General features: G+C 31.2%; 1 protein-coding gene across 1 annotated transcript; it reads left to right on the top strand.

Moving 5' to 3' along the window:
• Nucleotides 1–8,072: 8,072 nt before the first annotated feature.
• Nucleotides 8,073–11,472, top strand: LOC106389412. Its single transcript, XM_013829649.3, has 9 exons — nt 8,073–8,375; nt 8,466–8,635; nt 9,045–9,226; nt 9,306–9,590; nt 9,676–9,734; nt 9,807–9,843; nt 9,933–10,004; nt 10,074–10,398; nt 10,866–11,472. Exons 1-9 carry the CDS (start codon nt 8,288–8,290, stop codon nt 11,241–11,243), a joined length of 1,596 nt encoding a protein of 531 aa, XP_013685103.2. The 5' UTR covers nt 8,073–8,287; the 3' UTR covers nt 11,244–11,472.
• Nucleotides 11,473–22,608: the final 11,136 nt, after the last annotated feature.

The raw sequence follows: 22,608 nt of genomic DNA, 5'->3' as shown, positions 1-22,608 counted from the left end.
CCATAATGTAACATTACCGTTTTATAAAAAAAAACAAAAAATAATATATATAATTTCAAAAATAATAAATATATGTAAACATACAACATAAAAAATAGAAATACTACATTAAACATATGTAAGATTAACATTTTATATTTTTATTTTTAAAAAATAATATGTAAACATACAACATAAAAAATGGAAAAACTACATTAAACATATGTAAGATTACTATTTTTCACTAAAAAAAGACGGCTTATCTCCATAATGTAACATTACTATTTTGTAAAAAAAAACATTATATATAATTTCGAAAATAATAAATAATATGTAAACATACAACATAGAAAATAGAAATACTACATTAAACATATGTAAGATTACCATTTTACATTTAAAAATAACAATAATTTGTAAACATATAACATAAAAAAAAATAAAAAAACTACATTAAACATATGTAAGATTACTTTTTTTCACTAAAAAAAATGGCTTATCTCCATAATGTAACATTACCATTTTATTAAAAACGAAAAAAAAACATAAATATAACTATTTGACTATTTGTCCAAGCTCTTCTATTAAACATTGTCGTTTTACATTAAAAATGGAAAAAAACATTAAGATTTAAACATCTATCTTAAAATATAAAATATAGATATTAACTAAATATAAAGTATAAGAAAGATGAATACTCAATATGTAGAAAAATAAATAATAAGTAAATATTATAAATATATAAATATATGAATTATATTTACAATAATAAGTAAATGCACAATTTTTAAAATATGGAAAGAGTACATTAAATATTAAAAATCTATCTTAAAGTGCAAAATATAGATATTAAGTAAATAGAAAGTATAAGAAAAAGAAATACATGACTTAAAAACAATGAAAAAAATATATTAATATTTAAACATCTATCTTAAAATGTAAAATATAAATGTCACGCAAATAGAAAGTATAAGAAAAGGAAATACACAATTTAAAAATATGGAAAAAGTACATTAGTATTTAAAAATCTATTTTAAAATATAAAATCCTTACTAATAAAAAGGACCTTTTGAGGCTCCGTAGAGCGTCCACATCAGCGAAAACAATTCTCCCGAAATATGACACGTGTCATTATTATTTAAAAAATAGAAAATAAATAATAAGTAAATTTGCAATATAAGAAAAAATAAATAATAAATAAATAAATAAACAGAAACATTGCATTAAACTAATAAGTAAATATACAATATAAAGAAAATAAATTATAAGTAAATATACAATTAATAAATAAATAACTAAATTAAACATATATATGAAAAATGTATAGTAGAATAAATAATAACTAAATACACAATATAAGAAATAGAAATATTATATTAAATATTTATCGTAATATTACAATAAATAACTATAAAATATAAGAAAAAATAAATAATAAGTAAATATAGTATATAAGAAATAAAAATATTACATTAGATATATATCGTAATATTATCAGTGATATAAAAGCAAGAAATTTAGAATAAACAAATGTACAAAATAAGAAAAGATAAACATCTATACTAATAAAAGAGACATTTTGAGGCTCCATAGAGCGTCCACATCAGCAAAAAAACTTCTCTCGAAAGATGACACGTGGCATAAAATTTAGTTTTACATTTTATTGGCATAAAATTTAGTTTTACATTTTAATATTACTAATTTTTAAATAATATGTAAACATACCGCATAAAAAATAGAAAAACTACATTAAACATATGTAAAATTACCATATTTTACTTAAAAAAAAGACGGCTTATCTCCATAATGTAACATTACCGTTTTATAAAAAAAAAACAAAAAACATTATATATAATTTCGAAAATAACAATGATATCCTTACTAATAAAAGGGACCTTTTGAGGCTCCATAGAGCGTCCACATCAGCGAAAAAAAATTCTCCCGAAAGATGACACGTGGCATAAAATATAGTTTTACATTTTAATATTACTAATTTTCGAAAATTATAAATAATATGTAAACATACAACATAAAAAATGAAAAAATTACATTAAACATATGTAAAATTACCATTTTTCACTTAAAAAAAAGACGGTTTATCTCCATAATGTAACATTACCGTTTTATAAAAAAAAACAAAAAATATTATATATAATTTCGAAAATAATAAATATATGTAAACATACAACATAAAAAATGGAAATACTACATTAAACATATGTAAGATTAACATTTTATATTTTTATTTTTAAAAAATAATATGTAAACATACAACATAAAAAATAGAAAAACTACATTAAACATATGTAAGATTACTATTTTTCACTAAAAAAAGACGGCTTATCTCCATAATGTAACATTACTATTTTGTAAAAAAAAATATTATATATAATTTCGAAAATAATAAATAATATGTAAACATACAACATAGAAAATAGAAATATTACATTAAACATATGTAAGATTATCATTTTACATTTAAAAATAACAATAATTTGTAAACATATAACATAAAAAAAATGAAAAAACTACATTAAACATATGTAAGATTACTTTTTTTCACTAAAAAAAATGGCTTATCTCCATAATGTAACATTACCATTTTATAAAAAACGAAAAAAAAACATAAATATAACTATTTGACTATTTGTCCAATCTCTTCTATTAAACATTGTCGTTTTACATTAAAAATGGAAAAAAACATTAAGATTTAAACATCTATCTTAAAATATAAAATATAGATATTAACTAAATATAAAGTATAAGAAAGATAAATACTCAATATGTAGAAAAATAAATAATAAGTAAATATTATAAATATATAAATATATGAATTATATTTACAATAATAAGTAAATGCACAATTTTTAAAATATGGAAAGAGTACATTAAATATTAAAAATCTATCTTAAAATGTAAAATATAGATATTAAGTAAATAGAAAGTATAAGAAAAAGAAATACATAACTTAAAAACAATGAAAAAAATATATTAATATTTAAACATCTATCTTAAAATGTAAAATATAAATATCAAGCAAATAGAAAGTATAAAAAAAGGAAATACACAATTTAAAAATATGGAAAAAGTACATTAGTATTTAAACATCTATTTTAAAATATAAAATAATTAGTAAATAGAAAGTATAAGAAATAGAAATACACAATATAAAGAAAAATAAATAATAAGTAAATATATGATATAAGTAAATACATAATTTAAAAATGGAAAATTACATTAAAATTTAAAAATATATCTTAAAATAAAGATATTACGTAAATAGAAAGTATAACAAATGGAAATATACAATTTAAAGAAAACGAAAAATGTACATTAAGATTTAAACATCTATCTTAAAATGTAAAATAGAGATATTAAGTAAATAAAAAGTACAAGAAATGAAAATACATATACAGAAAAATAAATAATAAGTAAATAATGTAAATATATAATATATGAATTATATATATAATAATAAGTAAATACACAATTATATAATATAATAATTTAAACTACATTAAGCATATGTAAAATTACTATTTTTCACTTAAAAAAAAGACAGTTTATCTACATAATGTAACATTACCGTTTTATAATAAAAAAAACAAAATATTATATATAATTTCGAAAATAATAAATATACGTAAACATACAACATAAAAAATGGAAATACTGCATTAAACATATGTAAGATTACCATTTTACATTTTTATTTAAAAATAATAATATGTAAACATACAACATAAAAAATGGAAAAGCAACATTAAACATATGTAAGATTACCATTTTTCACTAAAAAAGACGGCTTATCTCCATAAAGTAACATTACTATTTTGTAAGAAAAAACATTATATATAATTTCGAAAATAATAAATAATATGTAAACATACAACATAAAAAATGGAAATACTACATTAAACATATGTAAGATTACCATTTTACATTTAAAAATAACAATAATATGTAAATATACAACATAAAAAAATGGAAAAACTACATTAAACATTTGTAAGATTATCATTTTTCACTAAAAAAAAAGTTTATCTCCATAATGTAACATTACCATTTTACAAAAAAAGAAAAAAACATAAATATAACAATTTGACTATTTGTCCAAGTTTCTTCTATTAAACATTGGTGTTTTACATTAAAAAAGGAAAAAAAACATTAAGATTTAAACATCTATATTAAACTTTACTAATAAAAGGGACCTTTTAATGCTCCATAGAACGTCCACATCGGCAAAAAAAAACTTCTCCCGAAAGATGACACGTGGCATAAAATATAGTTTTACATTTTAATATTATTAATTTTCGAAAATTATAAATAATATGTAAATATACCGCATAAAAAATGGAAAAAGTACATTAAACATATGTAAAATTACTATTTTTCACTTAAAAAAAGACGGCTTATCTACATAATGTAACATTACAGTTTTATAATAAAAAAAAAATATTATATATAATTTCGAAAATAATAAATATACGTAAACATACAACAAAAAAATGGAAATACTACATTAAACATATGTAAGATTACCATTTTACAGTTTTATTTTAAAAAAATAATATGTAAATATACAACATAAAAAATGGAAAAACAACATTAAGCATATTGTAAGATTAACATTTTTCACTAAAAAAAAGACAGCTTATCTCCATAATGTAACATTACAATTTTGTAAAAAAAAACATTATATATAATTTCAGAAATAATAAATAATATGTAAACATACAACATAAAAAATGGAAATACTACATTAAACATATGTAAGATTACCATTTTACATTTAAAAATAACAATAATATGTAAACATACAACATAAAAAAATGGAAAAACTACATTAAACATATGTAAGATTACTATTTTTCACTAAAAAAAAACGGCTTATCTCCATAATGTAACATTACCATTTTATAAAAAAAGAAAAAAACGTAAATATAACTATTTGACTATTTATCCAAGTTTCTTCAATTAAACATTGCTGTTTTACATTAAAAAAAGAAAAAAACATTAAGATTTAAACATCTATCTTAAAATATAAAATATAGATATTAACTAAATATAAAGTATAAGAAAGAGAAATAATCAATATATAGAAAAATAAATAATAATTAAATATTATAAATATATAAATATATGAATTATATATACAATAATAAGTAAATGCACAATTTTTAAAATATGGAAAAAGTACATTAAATATTAAACATCTATCTTAAAATGTAATTATTGTAAAGGTCAAAACAACAAAGTTTTTAGCAATTTGGATGTTGATCCAAGAGATACGCTTAAACTAGCAGAATTAGAATCAACACTTTGGACGGAGACACATGTAGCAAATAATCAGAGGGTTGCAAATCAAGTACATGAAAGAATTGTACCAACAATACCAGGAAAATGGTGTTTCATAGATTGCTCATGGAAAGATAAAGAACAATTCTCAGGACAAGGTTGGTACATCACTTTAGCGGGTTTTGATGGATTGCTAGGGGCACAGAATGTTCGGGCAAGTCTTTCACCTCTTCATTCGGAGGTAGAAGCGCTAATATGGGCAATGGAATGCATGAGGAATTTACGGCAATTTCATGTCACATTTGCGACAGACTGTTCTCAATTGGTAAAGATTGTTTCGGAACCAGAAGAATGGCCAGTGTTTGACAATTATCAGGAAGACATTAAGCTGCTGAAAAGAAGCTTTCTAAACTCAGAGATCGTTCATGTACCTCATACGGAAAATCAAAAGGCGGATAGTTTAGCACACAGTGCTAGGAAACAACCGTCTTTCGTCGTTCATATGGACAGAGTTACCGGTTTGGTTTACAGAGTCAGCATGAGTCTGTAGATGATTGATGTAAAAAAAAAGACATAAAAATATTAGTATAAAAATAAATAATAAGTAATATTATTATGATATTTTATTTTTATTCTAATATTATAATAGATTTATAATTTAATATATGTAATATTTTAATATTATTGTTAGTAATATTAATCATATAGAAATGTTATATATTATAATGAGTAAATATAAAATATAAGAAAAATAAATAAGAAGTAAATATAGTATATAAGAAATAAAATATTATATTAAGTATATATCGTAATATTATGATTGATATAAAGCAAGAAATTTAGAATAAATAACTATACAAAATAAGAGAAGATAAACAGTAAGTAAATATAAAATATAAAAAATAGAAAAACTAAATTAAACATTTATCTGAATTAAACATTTTTAAAGAGTAAAAATACATTTATGCTATAAGGTTAAATAAGTTAGACTTAGAGTTTAGAGTTAAGGGGTGGAGTTTTGTGGATATGATTTCAGAATTTTAAAAATAAAAATGAAATATAAAAAAATTTAAAATAAAATGGACTATTTTGGTCATTTCTTTATTGATGACTATTTTGTGACAAAAACTGAAAAACGACTATTTGAAAGAATTGCCCTACAAATTAAGAAAAATTAATTAATAAGTAAATATATAATATAAAAAATGGAAAACTATATGAAACATCTATATGAAAATGTATAGTTTTCTGTTTTTTTTTCAAAAGAAATAACTATTCACACAAACATACAATTTAGAATTTTGTTGTTGTTCAGAATACAACGTCCAAATGAATAGCAATATAGTTAACATTTAAAAATCAAAATAGCTCCGCGCGTAGCGCGGATTAACTCCTAGTATTAATTGAAAAACATTACAATATTGTTTTTTATCCACGTGTCACATTGAGGATGAAATTCAAAATTCTTAAAGAAATAGGTTGGTTCATCTTAACTTATATTATAATTTTTATTAAACTAACTATTAAATTGATAAATAGTGCACAAAAGAATATTCTCGCACTTTACTTAAATAAAAAGCTACGAAATTGTCTAATATGATTAAAGTATATATGACAATTAATAATTATGAATAATAAATATTTGATAATAATTTTTGTATCTTAGCTTTTTTTTGTTAAATTTTATATTATTAAAATATATTAAGCAATCACATTAACCATATAATAAAAAAAAATTATATGCTATATTTTGAATTTTTTAAATGACTATAAATTACTAAAAACGTTAAATGTCTCACACTAAATTTTGTGATCAATGGTTGAACTTTTTTGGTAATAAAAAGATACAAATAATCATAAATCGTATGAATATAAAGCCTTATTTACTAGAAATTTACATTATATATTAAATATAGTTTAAAAGTAAACTATATAACATAGAAAAAAATACTTAAATATGATAATTTCTAAATTTCTATTGAAAAAGTATTGAAACCTTAGTATTTTAATTTTGAAATTTGCATTAAAAAATCGCACATTAAAAATTTTGTGTTTATCATATGAGTATGAATTCTCAATAATAAATATTTATACTAAAATATACTATATATCTATGTCCATATCATTGAAATTTAGTTATATACCATAAAAATGATTGTTTTGATTTATTTACCAAAAAAATATTGTAAATAAATAAAATATATTATTTTGATTTATGTGCTTACTCTAATGTAATTATATAAATAAATAATAATACAAATAAATATAAATGATAATAAAAATATATATAAATGAACACAAATAAATAATAATATATATAAAATATTTTTATATAACATTCATCTTAAACTAGTTTTATATTAAAAGTAATTTTTTGTAACACCATATAAATTGAACACATATTGTCGTATTTTAGGTAAGTTACGCTCGTTTTACCAAACTACTAACATTCCGAATGCCGTCAAGAATACGTGGCGAAAGAAATTATGGGACAATTATCTTTCCTTTTCTTTTGTGCCACGGACAATTATCTTTCCTAAAAATCGACAAAAAGTTTCATTTTCTGAGAGTGAAAGTCGCCAAGTGTGACTTCTCCATTCGCACAGCAAATTAACGCTAAACAGTTACGGAAATGTAAACGGAAAGGTTCGAAGAGAAAATTAGAACTAAACTTAAATATCTGTAGAATAAGTACACGCTACATTAAGAAACTGATTAAATACAAAAGGAAATGAGCGGAGCATCTTTTGAAAAGGATTAAAAACTGTGGGAATGCACATGAAAAAAACTACTTTGGAAATGGGGAAATAATTAAAAAAAAATAAAGGAAGTGTGATTCGAGGAAGACAAGAGAACCGCGCCAAGCGGCATCTCAAAATCAATCAAGCAATCGTGTTCTTAATACGTCTGCAATTGTTTCTCTATCCCCATTCGATAAAAACATAAAAACACTGAACCGAGAGAATAAAACAACAACAACAACAACAAAAACAAAAACAAAAACAGCGTTATGTTGTGTTCCAGATCTAACAGAGTGTTTTTACTTATTTGTATTCTTTCTTCACTTCTTCTTGTCGCCGCAGGAATATCGATTGCTGGTAAGGACAATAATCGTCGGTTTCTTGAAATTTTTGATTAATTATCGATTAAATCTCTAAAAAAAAGAGATTTGAATTGGATTGTTCCAGAAGAAGAGGAATGGGGTAGAACAAGTGTAGAAGGAAGGTTTATGGCAGAGGAAAGTGGAGAAAACTCATCTTTGGTTTTGGCTGCAAAGAGAACCAAAAGAAAAGATCCTACTGAAAATTTCAAGCTTTACACTGGTGGCTGGAACATAAGCAATTCCCATTATGTGTTTGTGAGTGTCTTTATTTATGTGGTCCATCCAATTCAAATCTTTACCATCAAAACCTCTGGCTAAGTGGAGTCTGGTTCTCTTAATACGTAATTATGCTTTCATCAATTGAAAAATTGGATTAGTATTTACTGAATTAGTTTTCTGTTAATATGGATGAATGATTTATGTAACCAATCAAAAGTTTTTATCTTTAAAGCGAGTCTTAAGGATAATTGTGACATGCTTGCTTATAAGCAGATTTCTGCTTCCGACTTGGTTCTTAGATTCCCTAATTTTAATTAAAATTTTGATTATTAATTATGATTATAATGAATTAATCAATGGAAACATTTAACTAGCATTTATAGTTTTGGAGGATACTTGTGACATGCTCTAATCATTCTTTCTCATTCTTTTGCTTTTGGTGCAGTCTGTTGCTTATACGGCGCTGCCTTTTGCAGTTATAGCAGGAGTCTGGTTTGTCTTCTTTGGGCTATCCTTGTCTCTCATTTGCTTTTGCTACTGCTGCTGTGCCCGTCAACCTTACGGCTATTCCCGGATTGCTTATGCTCTCTCTCTTATCCTCCTCATATCCTTCACAATCGCAGCAATGTAAATTTCCATACACACTCTCTCTCCCTTTCTTTTACTGCCTCTTGTTTCTTGATATATTGTGTTTTGATATCTCCAGTGTGGGATGTGTTTTCCTTTACACGGGCCAAGGCAAGTTTCACGCCAGCACGACGGATACTTTGGACTATGTGGTGAGACAAGCGAATTTCACGTCGGAAAACCTCAGGAACGTGTCAGATTATCTCAACGCAGCGGAGAAGGTGGATGTGCAATCCTTGGTTCTTCCTGGGGATGTTTTAACGAAAATCAACGATATACAGCGAAAAATCAACTCCTCTGCAACTACTCTCTCTGTCAAAACAATGGAGAACCAAGACAAGATTCAAAGTGTCTTGAACAACATGTAAAAAATCCACTACCACCATATTGTTATCTATTTTTCACCCTTTTTTCTATTTTGCTTATAATTTGTCTCTATTTTGTTGCAGGAGACTTGCTCTCATCCTCATCGCTGCTGTGATGCTTTTCCTTGCATTTATCGGATTTTGTAAGTCGTCTGGCTATGTGTAGGGATTGTTGTTGATAACGTTCTGATTATTGTCATTGTTATTACATGCAGTACTCTCTATCTTTGGACTGCAGTGCCTTGTGTATACGTAAGTGTACCCACATTCTTATGTTCTGTTTCACCGTTGGTTCTTTTTTTTTAATGTTGATAAGCTCTTGTGATTAACAATGGATATAGGTTGGTGATCCTTGGTTGGATTCTCGTCACCGGTACTTTCATCTTGTGTGGTGTATTTTTGATTCTACACAAGTTAGTTCTCTTCCCTTTCTACCATTTATTCAAAAAATAATAATAATAATAATAATTCTACTTTGTCAGCGTTGTGGGGGATACATGCGTTGCGATGGACCAATGGGTCCAACACCCAACAGCTCACACGGCTCTAGACGATATTCTACCATGCGTTGATAATGCAACCGCAAGAGAGACATTGACTCAGTCGAAGCTTGTGACATACCAGTTGGTTAACCTTCTTGACTCTGCCATCAACACAATGACCAACAGGAACTTCCCACCTCAAGCCCGTCCCTTTTATTACAACCAGTCTGGTCCCTTAATGCCCCTGCTCTGTAATCCCTTCAATGCTGATCTCTCTGACCACCAGTGCCAGCCCGGTGAGGTCCATCTTAGCAATGCTACAGAGGTAAACCTAAGTTTCCATCTCTCACACACTACACGTTTTTGTTTCAGAATCAGAACAACAAAATATTGTAGGCCTGGCATTTTGAACTGAACCCGCTGAACCGAACCAAAATTTCGGTTAGTTCGGTGAGAAGTTTGGTTTGTAAAAAAGAATTTGGTTTTCGGTTCGGTTTCGTAATCGGTTAGTTCGGGTTTTCAAAAGAAAAAAATTGTTAACCAAATTTCGAACCGAATTATCCAAAATTTTGAACCGAAGGTAACCAAAATTATCCGGATTTACTCGAATTTTCAACCGAAATATAAACCAGAAACTTCGGATAGTTTCGGTAATAAAATTTAAATACCGAGATTCTAGTGAGAAATTCCGAACTGCCTGAACCCGCACGCCTAACTAATTGAATACAGATCATATATTAAAACTAGTAGAATATGTATTACAATCCGTCTCATGATTCTTATTAATTGCAGGTATGGAAGAATTACACATGTCAAATTATAACAGTGGGAACATGTAGCACGCAGGGACGCATGACACCAAAGCTTTACACCCAGATGGCTGCAGCAGTTAACGTAAGCTATGGTCTGTACAAGTACGGTCCATTCTTGGCAGATCTGCGAGGGTGTAACTTCGTGAGGTCCACATTCACTGATATAGAGAGGGATCATTGCCCCGGACTGAAGAGATACACGCAGTGGATCTATGTCGGTCTTATGTTGGTCTCTACTGCTGTAATGCTGTCTTTGGTTTTTTGGGTTATATACTCTCGAGAGAGGAGGCACCGGGTTTACACAAAAGACTATAATGCTACGCATTCTGAAGCTCCACGGGACAAGGGTCCGGAGTGAGATGTTATCATCTTCTTTTGCCGGTTTTACAGTGTATATTATGTGTGTGAGAAGTTGGTGTTCTTTCTGTATAGTGGATGATGGGAGGAATCTTTGATGTTGTGATTGTTGTCATTAATGTTCTTTATATGTTGTTAACTACTTCGATATTAGAGCTGGTGTTGCTTTGTTGAACTACAATCCTATCTTTTATTTTACTCAATGGCTTTCCTGAAGGGCAGGTAGATCAGTTTGTTTTGTCTTGTAATTGTACTACGCATCAAACACCACTTGTGGTATCAATGATTTTCCAGGACCTATCAATATAACACTTGAAGATTTACTAATTCTCTATCTCTGGTCTTGTCAGAGAGGGGTTGTACATGAGAATTTATCGCCTCAAAAGAACCGTTAGCTATAAATGAAGCCTTACTTTCCTGATTCAAGACATCTAATATAAGACGATTTATCTCTATTATATATTCAAGGGAAAATATTTTGAAAATAAAGGAATAAGGAACAAAATGAAGCATGTGCCCTCTCTGCATACGGAGCTGGACGCACTTTTTTGAGCACTACTCAAGCTATCGTTATTTTGGAATGGGCTGTAAGAGTCTGATTTCAATGATTCAAGAACCAAGACGCCTTGTAGTTGGTCTCGGGGAGTTTGGTTTTCACAAGCTACACCTAAATATGCTTTCATGACTTGGTTGGCCTTGTTAAACAGGCTATCTACTATGGATAGAATCTCAAGATGGAGTCAAGGTGTGGACACAATATGTGTCCTCTGTAAAACGGCTCAAGAGACTAGAGATCATCTCTTTTTTGAGTGCTCATATTCCACAGATATGAGAATTTCTTGTAAAAGGGATATTGAAGGAGGTGTATACGAATGAGTGGAATGCCATTGTGAATTTGATATCAGATGAGAAGATGGAAAAGAAGAGATTGTTATGTATCAGATATGCATTTCAAATAGCAATTTACACCCTTTGGAGAGAGAGAAATAAGGTGCATCATGAGGAGAAGATCTTGCCGATAGAAGTGCTGAAGAAATTGGTTGATAAAGGGGTGAGGAATAAGCTAAGTTTGATGAGATCAAAGAGAGTAAGAGGTATGGAGAGTGGGTTACAGTTTTGGTTTAGTACAAGACTGTAAAGTTCATTAAAGTTTTTAGAGTTCATTTTGGGGGTTACTAAAGATCACATAGTATGCATTTGATGTAAAAATGATCTTTTTTGATGAATAACAATTTAACATTCATTAAGAAAAAAAAGGGTTAAAAATTTTAAGAGTGTTATAAATCTGTTGGTGGATGTCCATAACCGGCCCGATCCATAACCGGCTCATACACTTAGAGAGAGACGGCCCAACCCTAGAGAGAGAGAGGCGGCAGCGAGACTTGGAGAGGAGAGAGAGGCGGCTACAACTTGCCTATTTCCTAATTCGTTTATGTTTATGATTTGTAATATTTCCTATTATTGTATTTCTATTTATCTCTCTTGTAACCCCTATATAAAGGGAACACTTATTCATTAATAATATATAGAAACTTACAGTTCTAAATCCTAAGTTTCACAACACGTTATTAGCACGATAGCCTCTAACACCCTGAGCCTAAAATCAAATCGCTAAAACCCTAAAACCCTAAATGAAAAGGAATCTACCTCGGAACTTTGAAGAGGCCGTTCTCCCAAACCGTGAGGACCCAGAAAACGATCAAGATATCAAATTGAAGCCCTGGCCGAGACAAATTAGTCAGTGCAAACCGCTTGTCGATCTGACCACCGACGCGCCCTCACGCATAGATACAGTGCGCACCTATTTGCTTTGGAAGCCTAATCCGAACCCGACGATACCGACGAACCCTAATCCGTTCGCGACTCCGTTCCAGCTCGCGTCCAAGACAGCTCATGTCCAGATCGCGTCCCAGCCAGCTCACGTCCCGATCGTGTCTAAGCTCGAGGTTCATTCTTGGTGGTCCGGTTTCTACAAACAACTAAACTAAAGGTATTTCGAATTCTAAGAACATAATGAATCGAATTTGGTTGATTGTAAGGAATGAAACCCTAAAAAATAATCTCTAAGATGAAAGCAATAGGATAATAGATCAATCACTAAGCGAGTAAATCGAAGCTCTATAAGTTCGATCCCCAAACCCTAAAAATCGAGATTGATCCATTGATCAATTAAAATCAGAACCTTAAAGATTTTGAATCTCAACTCAAATCCCTTTGATCTAAGATCAAATTTTCGAAATCCCTAAACCCTAATTCGAAAACTATTGATTAATTAAACTGATTGATTGATCGATTGAGATTGAATTTGATCATCCTGAAATTGAAATTGCTTGTTAATAAAATCGAAACCCTAAAACTCTAATTCTGAAAATCGATTTTGATTGTTTGAAATTGAACATTGATTGGTTGATTTGAACACCTAGAAATATTGTTAGGATTGTTCAAACTCGAATCTGATTGTTTAGCTTGTTTAAACTAAAACCCTAATGACCTAGTTTAAATTATTTTAAAATTGAATTCTGAAACTACATATTAGGTTAAACTGTTCTAGACTTGATCATACTCGTGGCCGTGTGGACTTGTTGCATTCATACCATAACTTAATCACATTGATTGATTGCAATTACACTTAGAACTTATTCTAGGAATTGTGTTGAATTGAATCAAATAGCTGTGTGGCTTGATCTTTGCTTGGCCGATAGGTTTGCCTGTTTTGATTGCATCATGAACTGATAGAAACAAATCATGTTAGGATTGCAATTACACGACAAACTAAATGCATAAAAACGAACTAGTTTGCATCCATAGCCGTGCGGCTTGCTCATTGTCCGTGAGGCATAGATCTTGGCTGTGAAGGCTTGTTTGATTGTTTGAACATAAAACCCTAATCGTTTAAACATTAAAAACTATTCCTAAAAGATCTAAAAATATTAATCTATAACTTCAGATGTCGAAAATCAACAACCTTAATTTTGCTGTCCTAAATCTATCTGGAGACAATTACCTTCAGTGGACGCTCGATGCTAAGATCATCCTGAAATCCAAGGGACTCGGTGAGTGTATCATCGAGAACAATAATGCCAATGAAAAGGACGTTACAGAGCCATCTTGATCCATTCTTCATCATCTAGCTGAGAGTCTCAAGGATCAATATCTAACCATTGAGAATCCACTAGATCTTTGGAATGAATTGAAATCGAGATATGATCACCGGAGAACGGTGATCTTACCAAAAGCTCGGTTTGATTGGACGAATCTGAGGATCCAAGACTATAAGTCTGTGGACGAATATAACTCTGCATTGTTTAAGATTGTTTCTAAAATGAAACTGTGTGGTGAAAGTATTACGGAATATGATATGCTTGAGAAAACCTTTTCCACTTTCAGTGCAAGCAATGTGCTGTTACAACAACAGTACTGAGAGAAAGGTTTCAAAACCTATGCTAATCTTATTTCTTGTCTCAAGCGAGCAACGAATTACTAATGAGAAACAGTCAGATGAGACCACTTGGATCAACTTCACTACCTGATGCACACGCTACAGAGAACAATAAAGAGTCCAACCACGTCCAAGGAAACGGCCAGCATGGCCGTGGTCGAGACAAATCGAACGGACGTGGCCGCGGTCGAAGATCCTTCACTACAAGAAAACAGTGGTATTCTGACGGACATTCCGACGAAAAATGAAATCCTCGGAATATCCCGAGGAATTTTCGAGGATATTCCGAGGAAACACAAAATTTGGTTTCCTCGAAATTTCCTCGGAATATACCGACGGAATTCCAAGGAAATATTAATCCGTCGGAATATTCTTATGGAATAACGAGGGAAAACGTATTCCTCGGAAAAAACCGATGAATTCCGAGGATATATTATAGCCGTTAGAGAGCCGTTGGGGGATTTTAAAAATTCCGAGGAAATTCCGACGAACTAGCCGTTTCCGTCGGAATTTCATCGGTCTGTCGGCAGGATTTCAACTATAAATACAAGCACCCCTCTTCCTCTTCATTCACTCCATATCTTCATCCTCCCTCTTACTCTCTTTACACACGAATTTGATTCATAAAAAACATGTCTTCTTCAAATTATTTTCGTTATTGGATCGATCGACCTCATTTGGATCCGAACACGAGATTGCTTACAGAAGAATACCAACGAGGTATAACCGAATTCATGGGGTTAGTTCACCGACAACCGGAAGCAAAAACAGGTATGTTAAGATGTCCTTGCTCTAATTGTAAAAATAGAAAGGTTATTAAAGAGTGAGATGTTTGGACTCATCTATATTTCAGTGGGTTTACACGAAGTTACAAAATTTGGTATCATCATGGGGAAACTGATTATAAACATGGTAGTACTAGCGAACCTCAGCCAGCGGTTAGATTAGAAGAACCAATTAGAACGGATGTAGATTATGGTGTAGGTACTAAGGAGATGGTAAATGATCATTTTAGAAGGGAAGATTTACCCAATGCACAAGCTAGGAGATTTTATGATATGTTGGATGCTGGAAAGAAACCATTGTACGAAGGTTGCAGAGATGGTCATTCAGCTTTATCATCTGCTACAAGATTGATGGGCATTAAAACATATTATAATTTGGCTGAAGACTGTGTGGATGCGATTGCTGATTTTGTAGAAGGTATTCTACCCGAGGATAATGTAGCTCCTGGTTCATACTACGAGGTTCAGAAACTTGTAGCTGGTCTTGGTTTATCGTATCAGGTAATAGATGTATGCAGCGACAACTGCATGATTTATTGGAAGGCGGATGAACAGCGGGTTACATGCAAATTTTGTTGAAAGCCTCGTTATAAAGATACGAGTGGAAGAGTTCCAGTGCCATATAAAAGGATGTGGTATTTGCCTTTGACGGAAAGGTTGCAGAGGTTGTATCTGTCTGAACGCACAGCGCAACCAATGAGATGGCATGCGGAGCACTCAGCTGATGGTGAGATCAGACATCCTTCAGATGCAAAAGCGTGTAAGCATTTCCAATCAAAGTATCCCGAGTTTGCAGCAGAAGATTTAGCTGGAGTTGGCCTTGTAGTCGATTTAACCGACTTCGGAGAGGAAGCCGTCGTTCACGTAGAGGATGAACCAGTGATTGGAGAGTTTCACCAAGATCCAGATTCAGATTCATCTGGTGATGATGACTCGGAAACAGACTAGCATCGACTTTTTTTTTTTAATTGGAATATTCCGACGGAATTCCGAGGAAGATATGGGTTTCCTCGGATTTTCCACGGAATATTCCGAGGAAATTCCGAGGAAGTAGGGTTTTTAAACCGAAAATAACGTTTTGCGGTTTGAATAACACTTATATAACCCTTATTAAGTGTCTTAGACTGATTATGAAGTCACAAATTTGTTCCTTACCCTATAATAAACACTTTTCCGATTGTATGAACGAAATCCCCACAACATAAGAGAAACACTTATACACTTTAATGAACGGTAAAGGGAATACTTACAATTCGTTTTGAAATTTTGTTATTTCATGGTTTATGATCATCTATACAAAGAATCCTCAATGGTATGCATTACAATTGTATAAGAAATGAAATACGGCAAAAAAAATCGATGTTTTGAATCTCCAAACACTAGTTCCTCGGTATTTCCTCGGAATATTCCGACGGAATTCCGAGGAAGATAAGAGTTTCCTCGGAATTCCCTCGGAATATTCTGAGGAATTTCCGAGGAAATAGAGTTTTTAAACCGAAAACAACGTTTTGCGGTTTGAATAACACTTATATAACCCTTATTAAGTGTCTTAGACTGATTATGAAGTCAAAAATTTGTTCCTTACCCTATAATAAACACTTTTCCGATTGTATGAACGAAATCCCCACAACATAAGAGAAACACTTATACACTTTAATGAACGGTAAAGGGAATACTTACAATTCGTTTTGAAATTTTGTTATTTCATGGTTTATGATCATCTATACAAAGAATCCTCAATGGTATGCATTACAATTGTATAAGAAATGAAATACGGCAAAAAAAATCAATGTTTTGAAACTCCAAACACTAGTTCTTCGGTATTTCCTCGGAATATTCCGACGGAATTCCGACAGATATAAAGGGTTTCCTCGGAATTCCCTCGGAATATTCCGAGGAAATTCCGAGGAAATAGGGGTTTTAAACCAAAAACAACGTTTTACGGTTTGAATAACACTTATATAACCCTTATTAAGTGTCTTAGACTGATTATGAAGTCAAAAATTTGTTCTTTACCCTATAATAAACACTTTTCCGATTGTATGAACGAAATCCCCAAAACATAAGAGAAACACTTATACACTTTAATGAACGGTAAAGGGAATACATACACTTCGTTTTGAAATTTTGTTATTTCATGGTTTATGATCATCTATACAAAGAATCCTCAATGGTATGCATTACAATTGTATAAGAAATGAAATACGGCAAAAAAAATCGATGTTTTGAAACCCCAAACACTAGTTCCTCGGTATTTCCTCGGAATATTCCGACGGAATTCCGACAGATATAAAGGGTCTCCTTGGAATTCCCTCGGAATATTCCGAGGAAGTAGGGTTTTTAAACCGAAAACAACGTTTTGCGGTTTGAATAACACTTATATAACCCTTATTAAGTGTCTTAGACTGATTATGAAGTCAAAAATTTGTTCCTTACCCTATAATAAACACTTTTCCGATTGTATGAACGAAATCCCCACAACATAAGAGAAACACTTATACACTTTAATGAATGGTAAAGGGAATACTTACAATTCGTTTTGAAATTTTGTTATTTCATGGTTTATGATCATCTATACAAAGAATCCTCAATGTTATGCATTACAATTGTATAAGAAATGAAATACAGCAAAAAAAATCGATGTTTTGAAACCCCAAACACTAGTTCCTCGGTATTTCCTCGGAATATTCCGATGGAATTCCGACGGATATTTAAGTATCCGTCGGAATGTCCTCGGAATATTTTCATTTAACCGGGCAAATATTTCGCGAAAATTGAAATCGGAATTCCGAGGAAATTCCGACGGAAACTATCCGTCGGACCCTAGGTTTTATAACCACGACCCGCTTCTTCTTTCCCATTTCTCTCTTCTTCCTCTGCGGCTCCTCTCCCTCCTCTCCGACGATCTCCCCCGTCTCTCCGACGATATCTCCGGCGATCTCCCCCTTCTTTTACACAAATCATGTAAGGACTCTATCTCACTCTCTTAGGTTCTATTTGTTAGGTTTTTGTGTAGATTTGATAGATTTTTGTTAGGGTGATTGGTTAGGATTGTGATTTGGTTGTATAATAGGTTTAGAATTGTGATTTGGTTGAATAATTTGTTTTGTTGAATTGATTTAGAATTTTTTAATAAATTTTTTATTTTTTTTTGTATTTATAAAATCGATTTTTGTATATAAATTTGATTTTTGTGTATAAATTTGATTTTTGTATTTTACAAAACGATTTTTGTATATAAATTAGATTTTTTGGATTTTACAAAACGTTTTTTGTATATAAATTCGATTTTTTGGATTTTACAAAACATTTTTAATATCTATAAAACTATTTTTGTGATTAAAAACTATTATTTGGGATTTTGTTTTTTAAAAAAAAAATATATATATATATATAATATAAATTTCTATATTTATTAAACATTTTTAATTATTAAAACTATTTTTTGTAATTATTAAACTAATTTTTATTTATTAAAACTTATTTTTGTTTATTAGAACTATTTTTATATATTTATTAAACATTTTAAATATCTATAAAACTTTTTTTGTGATTAAAACTATTATTTGAGATTTTTTTAAAAATATATATAGATATATATTTATATTATATAAATTTCTATATTTATTAAATATTTTTAATATTATTAAAACTATTTTTGTAATTATTAAACTATTTTTTATTTATTAAAACTATTTTTTTGTTTATTAGAACTATTTTTATATATTTATTAAACATTTTTAATATCTATAAAACTTTTTTTGTGATTAAAAATTATTATTTGGGATTTTGTTTTTTTAAAAAAAATTAATTTATGTATTTCTATATTTATTAAATATTTTTTTTTAATTTACAGGTCTCATGATGATCAGACCCGGCCTCGACAGCGTCGTGGTCGTGGTGGTACGGGAAGCCAGTCTCGGGATTTCAGCCATTTTCAGCACTCCCCTTCTCCCCACAGCTCCTACCATACATCTCCCTCTGCTGCACCCGCTTCTGCTCCTCTCGCTCCCGCTGCTGCACCCGCTCCTGCTCCTCCGGGTCCTCTGGGAGTGATGAGTGTTGCGGAGTTGGTTCGACAGCCCGGTCGTGACCATCTTCCCTATCTCACTCCGTATCCACATGGACAGCGTCAAACATGGTAATTAAGCATATTTTTTTTTCATTAAAATTTGATTCATTATTAACCGTTTGTTCTTTTTATTAGGTTCAACCGATCCGGGAACGGGATCAGCGCATGGATCAACCGTATGATGTACTCGGCCCTCGACAAGGGACATCCGACTTTTACTGACTTCCCTACCGACAAGCAGCATCTGTGGTTTCGTCAGTTTGCGGTAAGTATTCTAATTTTTTACTTATATTTTTAATCTTTAATATAAATTTTCAATTAATTGTGTTTTTTTTCAGCAAGAATTCAACTGGAATTCCGATGAAACGCTCTTTATCTATCACCACTTCGTCCATAAAGTTATTGACAACTATGGGAAGCAGATCCACGAGTGGAAGAAGAAGTGGGAAATCAATAAGGTTTGTTTTTAATTTATTAAACAATTTTTTAATTTATTAAACTATTTTTTAATTTATTAAACTATTTTTTAATTTATTAAACTATTTTTTTTTTATTAAAAGGTCCCAAAGTCGATAAACAACACGGTCTGGACGGAGTTGTGTGCACATTGGGATAAGGAAGAGACGAAAAAAACTTCTTCCACCAACTCCACCAACCGCTAGAGCGACCGTAAAGGGAAGAGCGTCTTCAAGCATAACTTGGGTGCTCAATCTATTGCCTCTCTGGAGATCGCATGGTAAGTTCAGTCGCTTTTTCTTCAATTATTTAAGTTTTGAAATTTTATTTTTTGTGCATTTCTTCTAATTTCTAATGTTTCTTTAATTTATGTTTTTTCAAGGCAGAAGAAAATGATGGCGAGCGGTTGATGATCTCGCCATAATGAAGAGGGCGTATACCAACAAGAAGACCGGCCAGATTGATGACGGTCTTGTGAGGGAAGTGGTCACCCTGGTCCAAACACAGGTGCAAGACGAAGTGTCTCAGCTTCAAACCGAGGATGACGCTTCGACGGCTTCGACCAACTTGTCCCGGTTTCGAATCAACGAAATCGTTGAATCCGTAAGTTCTTTTTTTTAAAGTTCAATTCATTTATTTCTTGATTTAAATTTGGCTATTTTCTATTTCAGTCGGTTCCAAAGAAGAAGGGATGTTTGGTCGGTTTGGGTCGTCGCACCCGGTCGGTTCCTCCTTCTTCTGCACCACCGCCCTTTGTTGATCCAGAAGTACTTACGGCTCAGTTGAAGGACAAGGATGATCGCATATCTTTGTTGGAGACCCAGATGGCGGCTCAACAGGCGAGCTATGAGGCACAGAGGAGGTTGAACCAGCAAATGATGGAGATTATGCAGAGGATGTACCCGAACGAGGTGTTCTCGGACGTGCCAGACCCGTAGTTTTTTTTTTTTCAAAAACTCGGAATATTTTATTTTTATTTGTACAACTTTGAATATTAACTAATATGATTTCAATTTTAATTTTAATTAATATTTTCGAATTTAAATTTCAAAAATTTTATTTTTAAAATTTTTTTTTTTTTTTTAAATTCCGAGGAAATGAACCCTCGGAATATACCGAGGGACATGTTCCTCGGAATATACCGAGGGACTCATTCCTCAGAATATACCGAGGGACTTGTTCCTCGAAATTTTCCGAGGGTTCAAATTCCAAGGAAATGAACCCTCGGAATATACCGAGGGACTCATTCCTCGGGATATACCGAGGGACTTGTTCCTCAGAATTTTCCGAGGGTTCAAATTCCGAGGAAATGAACCCTCAGAATATACTGAGGGACATGTTCCTCGGAATATACCGAGGGACTCATTCCTCGGAATATACCGAGGGTTCATTTCCTCGGAAATTCCCGATGAAAATTCCGAGGAACATTTCGTCGGAACTTCCGAGGTAAATTCCGAGGAAGTTTTCCCTCGGTATATTCCGAGAAGCTTTCCGACGAACTGGTGGTCCTCAGAGTTTCTTCGGAAATTTGTTTCCTCGGAATTCCGTCGGAAAATTCCGAGGGATTTCCGAGGAAAAATGAATTTCCGAGGAGTTATTTTCGAGGACTTGTTTCGTCGGTATGTCGTCGGAATAACGTTATTCCGACGACATACCGACGATTTTTTCCCTCAGTATGTCGCTGTTTTCTTGTAGTGCTTTGGCCGCGGGTGAGGAAATGGTCGAGACCATGGATGGGACCGTGGCTCATTTGGACGAGGCCATGGTCGTGGCCGTGGATCTTCTTTTAAACCCCAACACTCGACTAAATCAGAGAAATACGTGTGCCATAGATGTGGAATGAGCAATCATTGGGCTGAGACTTGTAGGACTCCCAAGCATCTAGTTGACTTCTATCAAGAGAGCTTGAAAGGGAAGAATCCTGAAGCCCATATGACTTACCAAGATGATAAAAACGACTTCAATCATGAGAAGGACGATCTTATGAATTATGAAACTTCAGATTGTCTAAAAAAAAAAACTGAAGATTGATTTCGACATTTGTAATCTAAATTCTATGTTCTTTGTTTTGATGTTTTTCATTTCTATGAACTTGTTTTATTAAAACTTAATAAAAGGAATGAATGATTTTTGAAAACGCCAATATGATTTGCGGATATGGTACATATTAAGAGCTATGGCCAGATATGTATAAGGGCAAGCATTTAGATACTTTATATTCACCCAGAAAAACCCATTGAGATTATATAGAGATATAAGAATGAATGATTTCCATATTGAAACAATGGGCGAAGGAAACAAAGAGTTCCTTCAGATATATGTATAAAATCGCCCAAGGCTATAATGAGTCCTAAAAAAAACTATAGATGCATTCTCTATTGATCTTAGACTATGCCAAGATCAGTATAATAGAGACAATAGTCATGGTAACCAGAATGGTTTACCCACGAATTATACACTTTATGGTATGACCGGATTGGCCATCCTGGTCCAAAACATGATGCGAAATTGATATTGGAAAGGGCACAAAGAGTTAACCCATAGAATCTCACGTGTGTAGCATGAACACAAGGGAAACTCATTAGGCCATGATGTCCCAAAGCACTTAAAGATT

This window comes from Brassica napus, chromosome C3 (genome assembly GCF_020379485.1).
Source record: "Brassica napus cultivar Da-Ae chromosome C3, Da-Ae, whole genome shotgun sequence".
NCBI classification, from domain to species: Eukaryota; Viridiplantae; Streptophyta; class Magnoliopsida; order Brassicales; family Brassicaceae; genus Brassica; species Brassica napus.
The sequence above is the reverse complement of the archived record's forward strand: the minus strand, read 5'-3'. Positions and strand labels throughout refer to the sequence as shown.

Excerpts from the sequence above, each read along its gene's own strand:
- LOC106389412 (XM_013829649.3), top strand. The coding sequence starts at position 8,288 with ATGTTGTGTTCCAGATCTAACAGAGTGTTTTTACTTATTTGTATTCTT. Across the intron at positions 9,227-9,305 it reads TCCTTCACAATCGCAGCAAT|TGTGGGATGTGTTTTCCTTT; the intron begins GTAAATTTCCAT and ends TGATATCTCCAG. Across the intron at positions 9,591-9,675 it reads CAAAGTGTCTTGAACAACAT|GAGACTTGCTCTCATCCTCA; the intron begins GTAAAAAATCCA and ends ATTTTGTTGCAG.